At 44.5% G+C, this 20,975-nt stretch overlaps 1 protein-coding gene across 1 annotated transcript in view; it reads right to left on the bottom strand.

Moving 5' to 3' along the window:
- Positions 1–1,096: 1,096 nt before the first annotated feature.
- The window catches only part of LOC123773969 (blood vessel epicardial substance), a 51,305-nt gene continuing 31,426 nt past the window's right edge, over positions 1,097–20,975 (bottom strand). The window contains 2 exon segments of the mRNA XM_069318695.1: positions 1,097–8,334; positions 10,595–11,255. Of these exon segments, the coding sequence (XP_069174796.1) occupies positions 10,852–11,255 (404 nt within the window). The 3' untranslated portion in view covers positions 1,097–8,334; positions 10,595–10,851.

The raw sequence follows: 20,975 nt of genomic DNA, 5'->3' as shown, positions 1-20,975 counted from the left end.
AAGGCCCGATTTGCCTAATAAGCCAAGTTTTCATGAATTAATTGTTTTTCGACTACCTAACCTACCTAACCTAACCTTACCTAACTTTTTTGGCTACCTAACCTAACCTAACCTATAAAGATAGGTTAGGTTAGGTTAGGTAGGGTTGGTTAGGTTCGGTCATATATCTACGTTAATTTTAACTCCAATAAAAAAAAATTGACCTCATACATAATGAAATGGGTAGCTTTATCATTTCATAAGAAAAAATTTGAGAAAATATATTAATTCAGGAAAACTTGACTTATTAGGCAAATCGGGCCTTGAATAGTAGGCCGAGAAGTGCGTTCTGGCTACTAGGTACGACATATATATATATATATATATATATATGTCGTACCTAGTAGCCAGAACGCACTTATCAGCCTACAATGCAAGGCCCGATTTGCCTAATAAGCCAAGTTTTCATGAATTAATATGTTTTCTCTAGTTTTTTTCTTACGAAATAATAAAGCTACCCATTTCATTATGTATGAGGTCAATTTTTTTTAATGGAGTTAAAATTAACGTAGATATATGACCGAACCTAACCAACCCTACCTAACCTAACCTAACCTATCTTCATAGGTTAGGTTCGGTTAGGTAGCAGAAAAAGTTAGGTTAGGTTAGGTTAGGTAGGTTAGGTAGTCGAAAAAACATTAATTCATGAAAACTTGGCTTATTAGGCAAATCGGGCCTTGAATAGTAGGCTGATAAGTACGTTCTGGCTATTAGGTACGACATATATATATATATATATATATATATATATATATATATATATATATATATATATATAGTACTTTCGTATATTAATACATCATCAGAAGGAATGATTCCTTCTGAATATGTATTAATATACGGAAGTACTTAAGGAAATTCTTGTTTCAATTCTTCCTCCGTAGTCTGACACTGTCACATTTTTCATCACGTGTTAATTTTCATGATTTACACACACACATATGTATGTGTATATATATATATATATATATATATATATATATATATATATATATATATATATATATATATATATATATATATTATATATATACGTGTATGTGTGTGTGTGTGTGTGTGTGTGTGTGTGTGTGTGTGTGTGTGTGTGTGTGTGTGTGTGTGTGTGTGTGTGTGTGTGTGTGTGTGTGTGTGTGTGTGTGTGTGTGAACACTAGGAAAACGAAACTAAAATTCCCAACGTCTTCGTGTTTCACATTATCAAGCTCTATTCGTTGATAACATTGCGAAACACGAAAACGTTAGGAATTTTCGTTTAATTTTCCTAGTAGAGATTTACACATAACCGAATCACATGTTTTGTGATTATTCTTGCATATATGAATTATATATTGAAATGGGGATTGAAGAGGAATAACATTGATCAACTTCTCACTCGCTTTGACATCAAAATTCACTGACATCATGGTGCATGAATTGTATTATATACTGACGCTAACGGCTGTGACTTCTTCTCACCTAATTAGGGGCAATGAATTCCTTCAGGGGCCAGATTCACGAAGCATTTACGCAAGCACTTACGAACCTGCACATCTTTTCTTTCTCCATCTTTGGCGGCTTTGTTTACAATTATTAAACAGTTAATGAGCTCCGAAACACTAGGCTGTTTATAACAATAAGAACAGTTGATTTGGGAAGTTTTCACGCTTGTAAAGATGTACAGGTTCGTAAGTGCTTGCGTAAATGCTTCGTGAATCTGGCCCAAAAAACATCTTGATAACATTAAAGGCAGTATAGCGTCTCGTCTCTCTACCAATATATAAGTATTTGCTACAAACACATTCCTGGTCTAGTTACTTTAACATAAACATGTTTAATGTCTGTCACTGTTTTGTGAGTCTGCTAAGATTCTGCTAAGAATTGTTTCCTATTAAATTGCCTGCGAATAAACCCCCTCGTTAAGATAATGGAGCAGATGCCCAAGTGAAGAGAATATATTAGACTGAGCTGAAGAATACATAAAGTGGTAGTTGAGGAGATGTGTAACACAGTATACATAGAAGTGAACACCAAGAACAGGTATTGCATTAACAACAATGAATACATCTACATGTTAAAGACATATTATATCAAATTTAATGACACTTTTCAATGTAATTTTGTGTTTCAATACAAAATAAATTATAAATTAAAAAAATTGTAGTTGAAATTACAATTTTAATGTAATTATAATTTAATGCAATGCTTAATAGACAATTCCAACAATTTTAAATATTTTCCACCTAATTAGCGAGCATAACAAGAAAGCAGTTACAAGTCATCCCATAAAACGTAACTTTTGGGGGTCATTCCTCATAACAAAATGGTTAAAAGGATTATCACAAGTAAACAGACAATAGTTATTTGTCATCCCTTGTAAACAGAAAACAGTTACAGGTCATCCCACATAACCTTGCAGCAGATAGGCCTACAGTTTGCCTCCTAGGCAATAATAATAATAATAAAAAAATAGAGAGACAACAGATATGTCACCTTACATATGTTGAGACACCGATAATTATCCTATATTTACAAGTGAAATGAATTGAAGAGAATCCCATTAACCTCCTCGACAACATCTGGCTAATGGATTACTAACCCAGCACGCTACACATATAAGGCTGTGTGTTTGGGTCAAACTGTGGGGGCATGTACACACGCACGTATCCTACATACATGTATGTAATCATGCACACACACACACACTAGTCCATGTATGCATGAAGACTCGCAAGTTTGTTTTGTTTTGGAATTACAATGACATCCATTTTTATATCTTTTCGTGGCAGAACTTTCCCTTCCAGAGTGAAGTGTTATCGTCTACTTATCTCTGCGTTCTAGAGACCTATGTGATTACCACAACACCGCTGCTCACTTCACCCCCCGTAGCCTCATTTTATATTTTATTTAAATAGACATACAATATTAACAACAGAAGACTGCAGGAGAGTCAGAAAGTTGGTGGTCTAGTCTGCACTAGGCTGTACGCCCTCTCGATAGTAGGGACTTTCCCCAGATTTGGATTTTCGTGACATCAAAAATATCTTTCCAAATATATAATTCTGGGTTTCGTGTGGTTATCACACCATAAAGACTCCCCTATAAGTGACAAGTGACACCCAGGCCTACGGAGACTATGAGAAAGTGTGACAATAACAAAAGAAAGTCATATTAGTACACCCATTACGTAGGTGCTTTGTGTGTGTGTGTGTGTGTGTAATTACCTAAGTGTAGTTACAAGATGAGAGCTAGCTAGGCTCGTGGTGTCCCGTCTTCCCAGCACTCTTTTGTCATATAACGATAATTAAATCACAGACCACAGCTGAGGCTTCTATTTGAGCTGCCAAGTAACTGTGTTAGAGGCTAAGTTACCCTACTCAATTCCTACCCATCAATTTGACACTCTGGCTCTGCCATTCCTCTGCAATATCATCGTAGATACAATTCTCACTCTGGTACCTCCTGACCTCAAGGGCCAGATTCACGAAGTAGTTACGCAAGTCCTTACGAACCTGTACATCTTTCCTCAATCTTTGACGGCTTTGGTTACATTTATTAAACAGTTTACAAGCATGAAAACTTGCCATTCAACTGTTGTTATTGTTATAAACAGCCTCCTGGTGCTTCCGAGCTCATTAACTGTTTAATAATTGTAAACAATGCCGCCAAAGACTGAGAAAAGACGTACAGGTTCGTAAGTGTTTCCGTAACTGCTTCGTGACTCATGACACATAAACCAGTGACTCTTCACTGCGTCTGACGAAGCCTAGTGCTTAACATTTTACAAAGGAAGGGAATTTTCAGGGGAAAGCACCAAGCCATTACGACTATATAGCACTTGGAAGGGGTCAAGATAAGGAGTTGGGAGGGGACAGAGGGGAGGGGGGGGGGAGGGAGGGGGGAGGGAGGGAATTGCCCAACCACTGGTGGACGGTCGGGGATTGAACGCCGACCTGCATAAAGCGAGACCGTCGTTCTACCGTCTAGTCTCTCCCACACAATCATCTCTCTGATCACAGGATCACACACAATCATCTCTCTGATCACAGGATCAAACACAATCATCTCTCTGATCACAGGATCAAACACAATCATCTCTCTGCTCACAGGATCAAACACAATCATCTCTCTGATCACAGGATCACACACAATCATCTCTCTGATCACAGGATCAAACACAATCATCTCTCTGATCACAGGATCAAACACAATCATCTCTCTGAACACACACAACCATCTCTGATCACAGGATCACACACAACCATCTCTCTGATCACAGGATCACACACAACCACCTCTCTGATCACAGGATCACACACAACCATCCCTCTGATCACAGGATCACACACAACCATCTCTCTGATCACAGGATCACACACAACCACCTCTCTGATCACAGGATCACACACAACCACCTCTCTGATCACAGGATCACACACAACCACCTCTCTGATCACAGGATCACACACAACCATCTCTTTGATCACACACAACCACTTCTCTGATCACAGGAGCAAACACAACCATCACTGTTATCACAGGAACATACACAACCATCTCTCTGATCACAGGATCACACACAATCACCTCTCTGATCACAGGATCACACACAACCGCCTCTCTGATCACAGGATCACACACAACCATCTCTCTGATCACAGGATCACACACAACCACCTCTCTGATCACAGGATCACACACAACCATCTCTTTGATCACAGGATCACACACAACCATCTCTCTGATCCCAGGATCACACACAACCACCTATCTGATCACAGGATCACACACAACCATCTCTGATCACACACAACCATCTCTTTGATCACAGGATCACACACAACCATCTCTCTGATCAGAGGATCACACACAATCATCTTTCTGATCACAGAATCACACACAACCATCTCTCTGATCACAGGATCACACACACACACACAATCACCACATCTTATTTTAATCAAACAGAACCCAATGTCAACTCTTCCTTTCAATAGAACCTGAAATAATCTTAACTAGTAAATGGAATACAGAACACTTACGTCTGTCATTAATTAGAAATGATGCTAGATATGTATATATATTGAAATTTTTACGTCTTTAAATTTCGCGTTAGGCTACTCTGTAAAGGTTTTAAGATGGTTCACTGAACGTTTCTCCCACCTAGCTACTGGAGGCTTGCTGGATAGACAACAGACTTAATGGGGTCTGATGGTTCTTATGAACCCTAAATGGGTCTTCTTATGGCTGGTGATGGTGTACTAAATGATGCATGTAGTGGGTCTGGGTAGTGTACTCAATATAGGCTTCTTGCTATGGCGACTACAGTAGTAGCATACTAAGTGGTACTTGGCACAGAGTTCTTGGTAGTATAATTAAGTTATTTAGCTTGAGGGCAGTACCTTAAACAGCTCGTACAGTGGTGGTAGATGAGAAAACAGAACATTTCTGCAGGCGATGAGTCACAATAACGTGGTTGAAGTATGTTGACCAATCCACACAGTAGCAAAATGAAGGGACGACGACTTTTCGGTCCGTCCTGGAACCATTCTCAAGTCGATTCTTGAGAATGTCACAATCGACTTGAGAATGATCCAGGACCGAAACGTGGTCGTCCCTTCATTTCCTAGTGTGTGGATTGGTCAACAGAACAGTTCTCCTTTGTGTATATAACACACACACACACACACTGCCCTTCGTGTTTGTTTGCCAAGTGAAAACAAATAATTGAGCTATCTCTCACTTTAAAAAACAAAAACAAAAAGACAATTGCAAGTGATGTTACTAGGCAAGAAAGGTAGTTGAAATGGTTACAAAAATGTTCAACAATTTGTTTTGAACCATACAAATTCGTGATAACTTCTGAGCCTAAAAAAAAAACCAGTAAAATGAGAGGAATGTCAGAAGCTTACTGAAACTTTTGATGCAATTGTATAGATGAAACCCACGAGAGATGACTAGTTTCAGCCCCTGATATTCCTTTCTTGGAAGGGGAATCTTAAGAGTAACTGAGAAAGTAATATAGTACTCTGAAGCCTGACCGCTCTCACAGCAAAATCTTGGACTTAACCTGATGACCTTCGACACTCCGGCATAAATGTGGGACGCAGTGTAGCAATTATAGACACAGTTTGATACAGTATGTGGGCCACAGGGATAATACAAAATACACACACATGAATGGTCACAGCTGTCTCTCTGGATCTCTTGTCACAGCTGTCTCTCTGGATCTCTACCTTGTCACAGCTGTCTCTCTGGATCTCTACCTTGTCACAGCTGTCTCTCTGGATCTCTACCTTGTCACAGCTGTCTCTCTGGATCTCTATCTTGTCACAGCTGTTGCTCTGGGGCCAGATTCACGAAGCAGTTACGCAAGCACTTACGAACCTGTACATCTTTTCTCAATCTTTGGCGGCTTTGTTTACAATTATTAAACAGTTAATGAGCTCTGAAGCACCAAGAGGCTGTTTATAACAATAACAACAGTTAATTGGCAAGTTTTCATGCTTGTAAACTGTTTAATAAATGTAACCAAAGACGTCAAAGATTAAGGAAAGATGTACACGTTCGTTAAGTGCTTGCGTAACTGCTTCGTAAATCAGACACCTGGATCTCTTTCTTGTCACAGCTGTCGCTCTGGATCTCTTGTACACTTCTCTGAGGGCACGAAGGACACACTTGTTACATATAGCACCTATTTACAGATGTATATAAAAACATATACAGGATTTGTAAGGGAATTTTCTGCATTATATTTTCAGTTTGTTTCTATTTGATATACTGGAGCTGAGCAAACATCTGGCCAATTACATCTATCTTCCACCCCAATGAGCAGAAAATGAGAATCTGTTCTATGATAATACGTATACTTGCTAAACGTGAATGATCTTAACTTATAAAAGATGAGTATTCTTTCTATTTATATTTTCTTCCAAAGTATGTGAAAGGTTGCTGCAGGTTATTGTTTGTGTACAGAACACGGGCAGACCCCACACTGGACAAGAGTATGTGTTCACGTGGTTCACGTGGGTCAATAGGTCTGCCCAACCTCAGGCCCACATCTGACACAAGCACATCATCATCATTATCGTAAAGTCTCCCCCCTTTACTGCTGAACAGGTTCTGGAAGTAAGGATAATCACTCATTCATGTCACTAAGTGGTTGGGTTCCGTGTTCTATAATGCACAAGGTAACTATGACAAGCCTTGTATATAAGCAGCAGGTCATCCACAAGGTGTACCGCTCCTGTGCCAGGTAATTCCACTACGGGCTCACCATAGCCCGTGCTACTTGGAACTTGTTCAGAGTGACTGAATCTATGACAACAACCACAAGGTCCGGTGGGGATGTGGCAGCATCAACCTCAGTGGTCTGCATGGCGAAGAGGAAAGACGGGCATCACAGGATCTGATTGCTGTCAATCCTGACACAGCCAGCCAGAGTTGGGAGGCTTGGGAAATGGTGGGGCTCGTATGGGTCATTTGTGGGGGAGGGAAGGGTTAAGGGAGAGGGGGAGGCAGTGGCTGGCAGAGATGGAGAGGAATTGGGGGAGGGTGGTACATTACACTGGAGGGGTTGGCAGCAACCATCGCTGAGGCCTTATGCCTCAGCAGGGACACAAGTTTTGCTGAAGAAATTCTACCTTTCGGCGGGGCTGGAACCTTGAGTCCCGACAATAGCTTGCTGGATGTGGTGCAGGTCAGACAAGTTTTTGGTGGGCGAATGGGGGGAGGGGGGGGGGGGGTAAAAAGAGGCATATTAGAACCTGAGTGTGAAATTGAAGGTTGGTAACAGCACATTTTGAGAGCCAACACATTTGAATGACTGGCCGGGTAGGCAGGAAGGGCACCATCCCTCCCTCAACCACACCAGAAGGTGCACAGTCGAAGGACAAGATGTTGTTGTGCTGGTCGCGATGGCACGACAAAAGGCGCAGGCAGAGAGAAGGACGTTTTTGGTGGTCCCTGTAGCAAGGGGACAAAGACGGAGAACAAGTTGTCACCTTGATAATGACAACAGGACAGAAGGCTCAGACGGAAGATGTGTCGTCTCCTTATTGATCACAAGGACATGGCAGAAGATGCAGGCAAAAAGAAGGACATGTTGGGTCCTTGTAAGAGCAGCACAGACGCACGAGGCATGACGAGGGCACCCCAGGTGGAGGGGCAGACGGCGAGGCACATGGCGGAGGGTGTGTGGTGGTGGTGGTGGTGGTGGGGGCAGGTCAAAGGTCCCTGGTGCTGCAGCCGAGGTTGCACGACGTCACGCGTAGTGTGACGTACTGACCCAGAGCCTCACGAATCCGGCACACCATGGAACCTGCGGGAGGGAGGCACAGTTATCAAGTGCTATTGTCACCATCACTATTGTGATGAACCTTTCTGTCACTACAACACCTCGCCTGCAACACCTCAAGAACTTACCTGCCATTTATAACACAAACTACCCCACCCCCACCTCGCCTAATCCACTTCCTTCAAATCCACAGCTGCTTCCCTATTTCTCACACACACAACAGTTCAAATTTAGCTGGAAAACAAAACCAAAAAATCCGCAAGGGATAATGTGGGAGCCTTAGACGAAGTCGCTATCGAAGTCGAAGTCGTTCTTGTCGCGGCCGAGGCCACAAGAGATGGTGGCCCTGAGGTAAACACATACTCACCTGCCTCACTCCTCAACACCTACTCGCTCTCTTCCTCCCATACCTCTACACCTACTCCGTTTCCCCGCCCATCTCTACGCCTTCTTCCCACTCCTGCTCCATACACTGTGTACACACACACACACACACACACACACACACACACACACACACACACACACACACACACACACACACACACACACACACACACACACACAAGTAGGCACAGGAGACGATGACTTGTGATGATTCCCGTTAGCAGGTTTGGTGTTCTATCTTCCTATAAAGCTCATCTAAAGCCTTACCTTACTAGCCTTTCCCCCCTGAAACACGGCGCACTTACTGCTCTACAACCACGTGGCCCCAATTATGGATGGATGGACAGGGACAAAGTTAAAATGATTAGTACCTCCCCTATCGCCCCTAAGTGCCCATTTACGCTCCATACCCGCTGTCTTCCACACCTGTTCGTGCACTGGCCTCCTCACCACCGACAAACAATCCCACCTCCACACCTGTTCAGTCTTGCACCTATACACATGTCAAGACAGTCTCCACACCTGCAACAATGTATTATTCTGTAATATCCTATTAAAAAATATACTGTTGTGTCCAGTAGGAAATACAATCTAACCCTACAACAAATACAGTGTTGTAGATGAAGTAAAAACAATAAAATATATGTTATAAATTCATTGGGTTATCTGCAAGAACTCCAATTGGCTATTCGGTATATATATATATATATATATATATATATATATATATATATATATATATATATATATATATATATATATATATATATATATATATATATATATATATATATATATATATATATATATGCACATACAAAAAGAATAGGGGGTGGTAGGAGAAGAAAATATCAAAGTGTTCAGTGAGTTGACCAGACCACAGACACTAGAAGGTGAAGGGACGACGATCGACGTTTCGGTCCGTCCTGGACCATTCTCAAGTCGATCGACTTGAGAATGGTCCAGGACGGACCGAAACGTCGTCGTCCCTTCACCTTCTAGTGTGTGGTCTGGTCAACATTCTTCAGCCACGTTATTGTTCAGTGAGGATCAACAAGGTCTTCTCTGTGTACACTTTATTTGCATAACACCAACGTTCCTCATTCCTGGCTGGGACGTAACCGTGGAGGGGGTGGAAATAATGCGCTTGCACGCACAAATAAATGCACACACACACACTCTTTACGTGCACACAAACCCACTCACGCCATACAAAAGGCGTCCCAGTGTGTGTGTGTGTGTAGCTAGTATTGGGGCATTTCCCGCCTCCCACCCCACACACACATAAGAGATATTCTAGTAGCTGCTTACATACTCAGGGGTCCGGCTAGGGAGCCCTTGGACCTCTGGACCTCCTTGAGGACCTCTGGACCTACTTGAGGACCTCTGGACCTACTTGAGGACCTCTGGGCCTACTTGAGGACCTCTGGACCTACTTAAGTATAGGCAGCATCACAGCTGCCAAACCTCCATATAGGAAAAGCTCCAAAAATCAACAAGACAAGAAGATTAGTCAAGACGTAAACACGCACTGGTCTAAGTGTTGACACACACACACATTCACAGGTGTTAGTGATACACAGGTGATATTTTGTACACAGGTGTTAATACACATTAGTGGTACACAGGTGTTTGGGTATGTATTAATGCAAAATGCAACTTGACTCAAACAGAGGAATGAGATTCGTTGTTTATATACAGCATGCTCGTTACTGGTGTTAAGGAGGGAGGTGTTGAGGTGGGGAATGGTGGGTTAGAGAGGGGGTGCTTCTTGACGAGGGGGGGATGGTGGGTTAGAGAGAGAGGGGGCGGGGGGGGGGGGATAAGGATTGGGGGGGTGCTGGAAGCGGGAGATTTTTCATGCAGCGAGGCCACGGGCAGGGGAGGGCAGCCCTACCAGCAGGAAGGGCGACCTCAGGTCCTCGGAGCTCCCCAGGGGCGTTGGCGTGGAAGGTGGGGGCATGGGGGGAGGAGGGCCAGGCCTAGACGATGCTGCCGTGCCCACCACCAACTACATGCAGGTGTCGACACTAACCACGGCTACCATTCACTACACCAGCCTCTACTGGACACCCGCTTCTGGCTACTGGTCTAGTGTGGCAGCAGTTGAGCAGGCAGACAGGGATGAAGCAGGCAGACAGGCAGGGGAAGGTGTCAGACCGAGGTCTCCAGAAGGTGTGGATTGTCGAGTGCGTGGCTGGGAAGGCCGGTTCTGGCCCGAGCGGGTGCCACACTGATTCCATTGGGCGGCACACTGACCCCAGTGGGTCTACAGACCCCCTGGTGCACCCTACTGGGCCTGAGGGGCGGAACGCACCTCACCACGTTCTCCCGGGAGGTGCGCTTGCCGCTGCTACCCGAGGCGACGCCCACCAACGCTACCGCACTACTGGTATCTGCTGCTATTAAAGGCGACTCGAGGCCATGTGGAGAGTGTGGGGCATTGTAGTGGTGGCTAGTGGAGGCGTGTTGACCTGACATTCCCCACGGGGCTGCTTCGCCATCTTTGAGGACCGGGTCCGAGGCGTGAGACCCACGGGAACGACCAGGTGAAGATCCTAAGGAGATAAAAGTTGAGCATCATCTAAGTTCTTAGTACAGCCATCCTCGTCTCCCAAGCATGGCATCAATAAGGACCTGATCCATTAATACTCTCCCGCAGGAAGACCTGCTCCATTAATACTCTCCCGCAGGAAGACCTGCTCCATTAATACTCTCCCGCAGGAAGACCTGCTCCATTAATACTCTCCCGCAGGAAGACCTGCTCCATTAATACTCTCCCGCAGGAAGACCTGCTCCATTAATACTCTCCCGCAGGAAGACCTGCTCCATTAATACTCTCCCGCAGGAAGACCTGCTGCTCACATACTCACCCCTCCATGAAGACCTGCTCCCACACTCACCCTCACCAGGACCCACTTCTTATACTCACTGGAGTGGAGCTCATTCTCCTTACTCACGGGGCAAACATCTAGTGGCCACCATACACTTGATATAACTCAATGTACTCACGGCGTCACCATAAAGGCCTAATACCCTTCAAAAAACAATGAACGATATTTCACACATCGTCAGACAGTAAACATACACAAACTAGACACAACACACACATATATATATATACATATGCAGGCGATGAGTCACAATAACGTGGCTAAATTATGTTGACCAGACCACACACACTAGAAGGTGAAGGGACGACGACGTTTCGGTCCGTCCTGGACCATTCTCGATTTGAGAATGGTCCAGGACGGACCGAAACGTCGTCGTCCCTTCACCTTCTAGTGTGTGGTCTGGTCAACATATATACGCAAGCAGAAGGTTACATAAAGGGAGAGTACAGTGGGTTTACAAAGCTAGGGGGGCGGGGGGGCTAATTTGCTACACATTGAACCATTCTTTGTGATGCTGTATTGATATATATATATATAGTACAGTATATACAAACATATGCTACGATCTAAACATACCGAAACATTCCAATTCCAACACAAAATCAATATCTACAAACAAATTTCAAATTGAACAGATATAGACCCATACATGCACACACACACACACACATACACACACACACACACACACACACACACACACACACACACACACACACACACACACACACACACACACACACACACACATACACACACACACACACACACACACACACACACACACACACATTAGGGGGTGATGTGGTGGAGGCTGACTCCATACACAGTTTCAAGTGTAGATATAACAGAGCCCGATAGGCTCATGAATCTGTACACCTGTTGATTGACGGTTGAGAGGCGGGACCAAAGAGCCAGAGCTCAACCCCCGCAAACACAACTAGGTGAGTACAACTAGGTGAGTACACACAAACACACACACACACACACTTTAATATTTCCCAGATTTTAATAGTTTTTCTAATTTCCACATATTATCACGGGATAACATTATTATCACGGAATATATATATATATATATATATATATATATATATATATATATATATATATATATATATATATATATAAAACAACACAATAAATAACTAGAGAATGACAGGACCTGTTTACACTGTCCCGTTCATAACTGTCCAGTAACCGACGATAACTGCAAGAAAGGTATTGTAAACAGAACACAAACAAATGTGAACAAATCCACAAGGGCCGTGACGAGGATTCGAACCTGCGTCCGAGAGCATCCCAGACGCTGCCTTAATCGACTGAGCTACGACATGGTCAAAAAGATCAAAAGTTGAAACACATTGAACCCATGTCGTAGCTCAGTCGATTAAGGCAGCGTTTGGGATGCTCTCGAACGCAGGTTCGAATCCTCATCACGGCCCTTGTGGATTTGTTCATTTGATGCATCACGCAATTGTGATTTGTATGTGTAACAAAGAAATGTGTATTCTACGAATCTCATCACTTTATCCTCTCTCTCTCTCTCTCTCTCTCTCTCTCTCTCTCTCTCTCTCTCTCTCTCTGTTCCCACCATGCCACAGACAACAGGACATGCGGGACACACCACTGAACATGCACACAGTTTAGACAAAAACCTCAGAAATAGCGAGAAAATACAATTCAAAGTCATGTCGACATACATGTCATGTTTAGGATGTGGTCAGGAAGGTGTGTGGACACGGTCAGCAGGACGAGTGGACACGGTCAGCAGGGCGAGTGGACACACAGTCAGCAGGGCGAGTGGACACACAGTCAGCAGGACGAGTGGACACAGTCAGCAGGGCGAGTGGACACACAGTCAGCAGGGCGAGTGGACACACAGTCAGCAGGGAGAGTGGACACACAGTCAGCAGGGCGAGTGGACACAGTCAGCAGGGGGAGTGGACACAGTCAGCAGGGGGAGTGGACACAGTCAGCAGGGCGAGTGGACACAGTCAGCAGGGCGAGTGGACACAGTCAGCAGGGCGAGTGGACACAGTCAGCAGGGCGAGTGGACACAGTCAGCAGGGGGAGTGGACACAGTCAGCAGGGCGAGTGGACACAGTCAGCAGGGCGAGTGGACACACAGTCAGCAGGGCGAGTGGACACAGTCAGCAGGGCGAGTGGACACAGTCAGCAGGGCGAGTGGACACAGTCAGCAGGGCGAGTGGACACACAGTCAGCAGGGCGAGTGGACACACAGTCAGCAGGGCGAGTGGACACACAGTCAGCAGGGCGAGTGGACACAGTCAGCAGGGCGAGTGGACACACAGTCAGCAGGGCGAGTGGACACACAGTCAGCAGGGCGAGTGGACACACAGTCAGCAGGGCGAGTGGACACAGTCAGCAGGGCGAGTGGACACAGTCAGCAGGGCGAGTGGACACACAGTCAGCAGGGGGAGTGGACACACAGTCAGCAGGGCGAGTGGACACACAGTCAGCAGGGCGAGTGGACACACAGTCAGCAGGGCGAGTGGACACAGTCAGCAGGGCGAGTGGACACACAGTCAGCAGGGGGAGTGGACACACAGTCAGCAGGGCGAGTGGACACAGTCAGCAGGGCGAGTGGACACACAGTCAGCAGGGGGAGTGGACACACAGTCAGCAGGGCGAGTGGACACACAGTCAGCAGGGCGAGTGGACACAGTCAGCAGGGCGAGTGGACACACAGTCAGCAGGGCGAGTGGACACACAGTCAGCAGGGGGAGTGGACACACAGTCAGCAGGGCGAGTGGACACACAGTCAGCAGGGCGAGTGGACACACAGTCAGCAGGGGGAGTGGACACACAGTCAGCAGGGCGAGTGGACAAGAGGTGCAATTAGTGGGGGACTTACTGGGGGCGTGACGTCAGAGGCGACAAGGGGGCAGGTCCAGCAAGGGGTCGGCCAGGTCTGCAACATACCCCTCCTTCAGTTAGTGCCCCACCACTCCCCCTCTTCCGTCTCCTCCTTCCCTTATGGTGGCTCCCAAGCCTCCCTCCGTCCTTAAGGCAACCCGTCCTCTCAAATAATAGGTCGCGTTTACACTATGGTAAGCAACGTCTCCAATGCAACCTACTATAATAGCGCCACATATCCACATTTTCTTCTATGCCTCGGACTCGATAGGTTGGGTGAGTTGCTTGGGTGAGTACATTTCTGGTGTGGTTAGGAGGTTGGACTTTTTACAGAGTGGCAAATCAAGAGAATGGGCTGGATACACTTACTTCATCTGTCTTTCAAAATATCGTATAGTAGGTGTCGGTGTGCCAGGCAATATACAGACCAGGGGGGCGAAACACATAAATCTGTGAACATTTTCACGTAAGTAAAGTTTGACGATCGATTTAATTTCTATTAAACTTTAAAAAAAAAAAAATAGGCAAATGTCCCTCCAAAAAATTCCCGCACTTTTCGGCAGTCCGAAATCAAAGATGGCCGCCGACGCCATCTTGAGAAAATCCAGTTTTGAACTAGAGCAGCTAGACTCGGTATTCAAAAACACTTTGTCGGGTAAGTTGACAACGAGGATACCCAACCTGACATTATCTTGACGTTACGACATCATTTAAACACAGAAATTCAAGATGGCGCTTGCAGCCAACTTTGATTTTGGACTCTGATGAGAATTGCCGGGATTTCTTTTTAAATTTTGAGGGACATGTAGGCTAATTTGTTTTTAATTTTTGTATAAAAGGTCAATAGAAGTGAAATCAATCGTCAAACCTTACTTATGTGAGAATGGTCACAAAACTGACCCCCTTTAATACCCACTGTGACACACACACACCTTAATACCTATCTGAAGAGAAAAATCAAAATGCTTCCAAGTAGAAGAAAAAGAGTTAGAAATATAGAATAAATCACACAACCTGTCAGCTGAAATTAAAGGTGCGTTAAGGAATAATAGTTACGATGATAAGAGGAAAACTGCATCACATTACATGAGGAGAATGACACACGAACTTCTTGTTAGATTATGACAACTATAGACAAAATCTTTTTTACGATAGATTATGAAGATGATAAAACAAAAACTTCATCACGTTAGATAATGAAAATGTTAGACAAAAACTTCTTTACATTAAATTATGAAGATGATAAGGGAAAAACTTCTTCAAGTTAGATAATGAAAATGTTAGACAAAAACTTCTTTACATTAAATTATGAAGATGATAAGGGAAAAACTTCTTCAAGTTAGATAATGAAAATGACAAAACAAAAACCTCTTCACGTTAGATAATAAAGATGATAGACACAAACCTCTTCACGTTAGATAATAAAGATGATAGACAAAAACTTCTTCAAGTTAGATAATAAAGATGATAGACAAAAACTTCTTCACGGTAGACAATAAAGATGATAGACACAAACTTCTTCACGTTAAGTAATGAGGATAAGTAACAATACCCTTCCCCACTTGAGGGTTCTACACTTGCTATAACCCAGGATATCGAGGCGCATGTGAAGTAGTGACCAGCCCACCGAGGGTCAACACACCCTCACCCACCTCATGTGAATACGGGCTCACCATAGCCCGTGCTACTTGGAACTTGGTTCCAGGTAACGAATCTTTAACACCAACAACAATCATCCACCTCCCAAACTCAACATTAATGTCGAACGAGATGAATTAGAGAGTTATATGGTATACAAGAATAGTTTCCAACTCTTAAGATAAAAGTTCTTCAGACAAGTCATCACGTCACGATGCCTTGACTTGGGAGACTAATCTATGCCTGCTGTACAGGGTAATCTATGCCTGCTGTACAGGGTAATCTATGCCTGCTGTACAGAGTAATCTATGCCTGCTGTACAGAGGAATCTATGCCTACTGTACATTGAGTAAACTATGCCTGTTGAACAGAATAATCTGCCTGTTGAACAAAATAATATATGTCTGCTGTACACAGTAATATATGCCTGCTGTACACAGTAATCAATGCCTGCTGTACACAGTAATCTATGTCTGCTGCACAGAGTAATCTATACCTGCAGCACAGAGTAATCTATGCCTGCTGTACAGAGTAATCTATGTCTGCTGTACAGAGTACTCTATGCCTGCTGTACAGAGTAATCTATGTCTGCTGTACAGAGTACTCTATGCCTGCTGTACAGGGTAATCTATGCCTGCTGAAGAAAAGAGTAATCTATGCCTGTTGAACAGAGTAATCTATGCTTGTTGAACAGAATAATCTATGCCTACTGTACAGAGTAATCTATGCCTGCTGTACACAGTAATCTATACCTGTTGTACAGAGTAATCTATGCCTGCTGTACACAGTAATCTATACCTGTTGTACAGAGTAATCTATGCCTGCTGTACAGAGTAATCTATGCCTGTTGAACAGAGTAATCTATGCCTGCTGCACAGAGAGTAATCTATACCTGCTGCACAGACAGTAATCTATGCCTGCTGCACAGAGGGTAATCTATACCTGCTGCACAGAGAGTAATCTATGCCTGCTGCACAGAGGGTAATCTATACCTGCTGCACAGAGAGTAATCTATGCCTGCTGCACAGAGAGTAATCTATACCTGCTGCACAGAGAGTAATCTATGCCTGCTGCACAGAGAGTAATCTATACCTGCTGCACAGAGAGTAATCTATGCCTGCTGCACAGAGAGTAATCTATACCTGCTGCACAGAGAGTAATCTATGCCTGCTGCACAGAGAGTAATCTATACCTGCTGCACAGAGTAATCTATACCTGCTGCACAGAGTAATCTATGCCTGCTGCACAGAGAGTAATCTATACCTGCTGCACAGAGTAATCTATACCTGCTGCACAGAGAGTAATCTATACCTGCTGCACAGAGAGTAATCTATACCTGCTGCACAGAGAGTAATCTATACCTGCTGCACAGAGAGTAATCTATACCTGCTGCACAGAGAGTAATCTATACCTGCTGCACAGAGAGTAATCTATACCTGCTGCACAGAGTAATCTATACCTGCTGCACAGAGAGTAATCTATACCTGCTGCACAGAGAGTAATCTATACCTGCTGCACAGAGTAATCTATACCTGCTGCACAGAGAGTAATCTATACCTGCTGCACAGAGAGTAATCTATACCTGCTGCACAGAGAGTAATCTATACCTGCTGCACAGAGAGTAATCTATACCTGCTGCACAGAGAGTAATCTATACCTGCTGCACAGAGAGTAATCTATGCCTGCTGCACAGAGGGTAATCTATACCTGCTGCACAGAGTAATCTATGCCTGCTGCACAGAGGGTAATCTATACCTGCTGCACAGAGAGTAATCTATGCCTGCTGCACAGAGAGTAATCTATACCTGCTGCACAGAGAGTAATCTATGCCTGCTGCACAGAGAGTAATCTATACCTGCTGCACAGAGAGTAATCTATGCCTGCTGCACAGAGAGTAATCTATACCTGCTGCACAGAGAGTAATCTATACCTGCTGCACAGAGAGTAATCTATACCTGCTGCACAGAGAGTAATCTATACCTGCTGCACAGAGGGTAATCTATACCTGCTGCACAGAGTAATCTATACCTGCTGCACAGAGGCTAATCTATGCCTGGTGTACAGAGTAATCTATACCTGCTGTACACAGTAATCTATACCTGCTGTACACAGTAATCTATGCCTGCTGTACACAGTAATCTATGCCTGCTGTACACGGTAATCTATGCCTGCTGTACACAGTAATCTATGCCTGCTGCACACAGTAATCTATGCCTGCTGCACACAGTAATATATGCCTGCTGCACAGATTGACCGTCAGTATTGCACACTCGACCGCAGGTGACATTCGTGAGATTGGAAAGTTGAAGAGAAATAAAACTGGAATGAGATAGAGAAAGAGAGTTGTGTGGGCAGATACGACTGTGGACCCCTAGGGGAAGTGTGGACCCCAGGGAAGGTGTGGACCCCAGGGAGGTGTGGTCCACAGGAAGGTGTGGACCCCAGGGGAGGTGTGGACCCCAGGGAAGGTGTGAACCCCCAGAGGAAGGTGTGGACCCCAGGAGGCGTGGAGGAGGGTGGCGACGCCGGAGGGCTGGGACAGGAAAAACAGCAAAGGAAAAGAAGCAGAGCGAGAAGAGGAAGGAAGGTATAGAGAAGGAGAAGAGAAGAAGAGAAGAAAGAATAAAGAGAGAAAAGGTGAAAAAGATGAAACATAATAATAATAATAATAATAATAATAATAATAATAATAATAATAATAATAATAATAATAATAATAATAATAAAAAGGAGGAAATAAATAGGTTTTGATAACGAAGACGAAGAAGTAGAAAACAAAATAATACAAAGGAGGAAGAAGAATAACAAGAAAAGAGAGAGATCAAGTAAAACATGAAAAAGAGAAACAATTTCGTATTTGTGAGACAACAATCAGCTGCCTCGGCTGACAATATCAAATGTCAAATCAGCAAAGAAATATTGTATAGGCTGTAGAGGGGAGCATTCACAGACTCCATTCACCCGCTTCGTATACACTGCCGCCGTCCCCTCGTGGCCTGTCATTGGCTGTCCTACACCATGCCTCGACTGTATTGGCCAATGCTAACCAATACGCTGCTAAGCCAAAGGGGACCCTAACCAACACGCTTGAAGGGCAAAGGGAACCCTAACCAACACGCTTGAAGGGCAAAGGGAACCCTAACCAACACGCTTGAAGGGCAAAGGGAACCCTAACCAACACGCTTGAAGGGCAAAGGGAACCCTAACCAACACGCTACAAGACCAAAGGGGAGACTAACCAACACGCTACAAGACCAAAGGGGAGCCTAACCAACACGCTACAAGACCAAAGGGGAGCCTAACCAACACGCTACAAGACCAAAGGGGAGCCTAACCAACACGCTACAACACCAAAGGGGAGACTAACCAACACGCTACAAGACCAAAGGGGAGACTAACCAACACGCTACAACACCAAAGGGGAGACTAACCAACACGCTACAAGACCAAAGGGGAGACTAACCAACACGCTACAACACCAAAGGGGAGACTAACCAACACGCTACAACACCAAAGGGGAGCCTAACCAACACGCTACAACACCAAAGGGGAGACTAACCAACACGCTACAAGACCAAAGGGAACCCTAACCAACACGCTACAAGACCAAAGGGGAGCCTAACCAACACGCTACAAGACCAAAGGGGAGCCTAACCAACACGCTACAACGCCAAAGGGGAGACTAACCAACACGCTACAAGACCAAAGGGGAGACTAACCAACACGCTACAACACCAAAGGGGAGACTAACCAACACGCTACAAGACCAAAGGGGAGACTAACCAACACGCTACAACACCAAAGGGGAGACTAACCAACACGCTACAAGACCAAAGGGGAGACTAACCAACACGCTACAACACCAAAGGGGAGACTAACCAACACGCTACAACACCAAAGGGGAGCCTAACCAACACGCTACAAGGCCAAAGGAGAGACTATGGCAGTCATTCAAATTGTTCAACTCACGTTCAAGACGAGACGCGTGGCGTGACCTCGGTTTAATTCACCGGTTTCTTCCACCCACACCTCGCTTGTGCGTGCGTGTGGGCAACCCGTTCTCGCAAATTCGTAAAGTCAATATTGACTTATTAACTACGTGCATAGGTGATATACTAAACATAATAGATACCCCTAAAAAGATTCATAGAAAACACCGACCTTACCTAACCTTGTTAGTATCTTAAGATAAGCATCTTATTGCTTCGTAATTACAATTATTACTTAACCTATACCTATTATAGGTTAGGTAATAATTGTAATTACGAAGCAATAAGATGCTTATCTTAACATACTAACAAGGTTAGGTAAGGTTGGTGTTTTCTATGAATCTTTTTAAGGGTGTCTATTATGTTAAGTATGTCACCTATGCACATATTTAATAAGTCAATATTGACTTATTAAATTTGCGAGAACGGGTTGGTGTGGGGGGGGGGAAGTTGTTTGTGGCAGATGTGGGAGGTGTGGAGAGTGTGCTGGCGGGGTGGGGGTGGGGGGGGTCAACACAACGTGAACAAGGGAAATGAGAAAATGAAGGTACAAAACGGGACAACTGTGGAATGAGTGACTGTACCATGAGGAATGACTACCCATGGGTGAGTGACTACCATGGGTGAGTGACTACCATGGGTAAGTGTACCATGGGTAAGTGAGTGTACCACGGGTCACCACCCTTCTTGTACCCCACGACAACCTTCACCATCTGAGACGTCGTCTAATAATGGTCAAATTCACTCGCGCACACCCTCATTTATTCACTCATGCGCAGTGGATGCCTCACAAGGAGACAATCAATGGATAAGAGGCGGTCCTGGTTACCTGGTTGATACCTGGTTGATGGGGTTCTGGGAGTTCTTCTACTCCCCA

Source organism: Procambarus clarkii, chromosome 91, assembly GCF_040958095.1.
Source record: "Procambarus clarkii isolate CNS0578487 chromosome 91, FALCON_Pclarkii_2.0, whole genome shotgun sequence".
NCBI classification, from domain to species: domain Eukaryota; kingdom Metazoa; phylum Arthropoda; class Malacostraca; order Decapoda; family Cambaridae; genus Procambarus; species Procambarus clarkii.
This window is presented reverse-complemented; position numbering and strand designations above follow the sequence as displayed.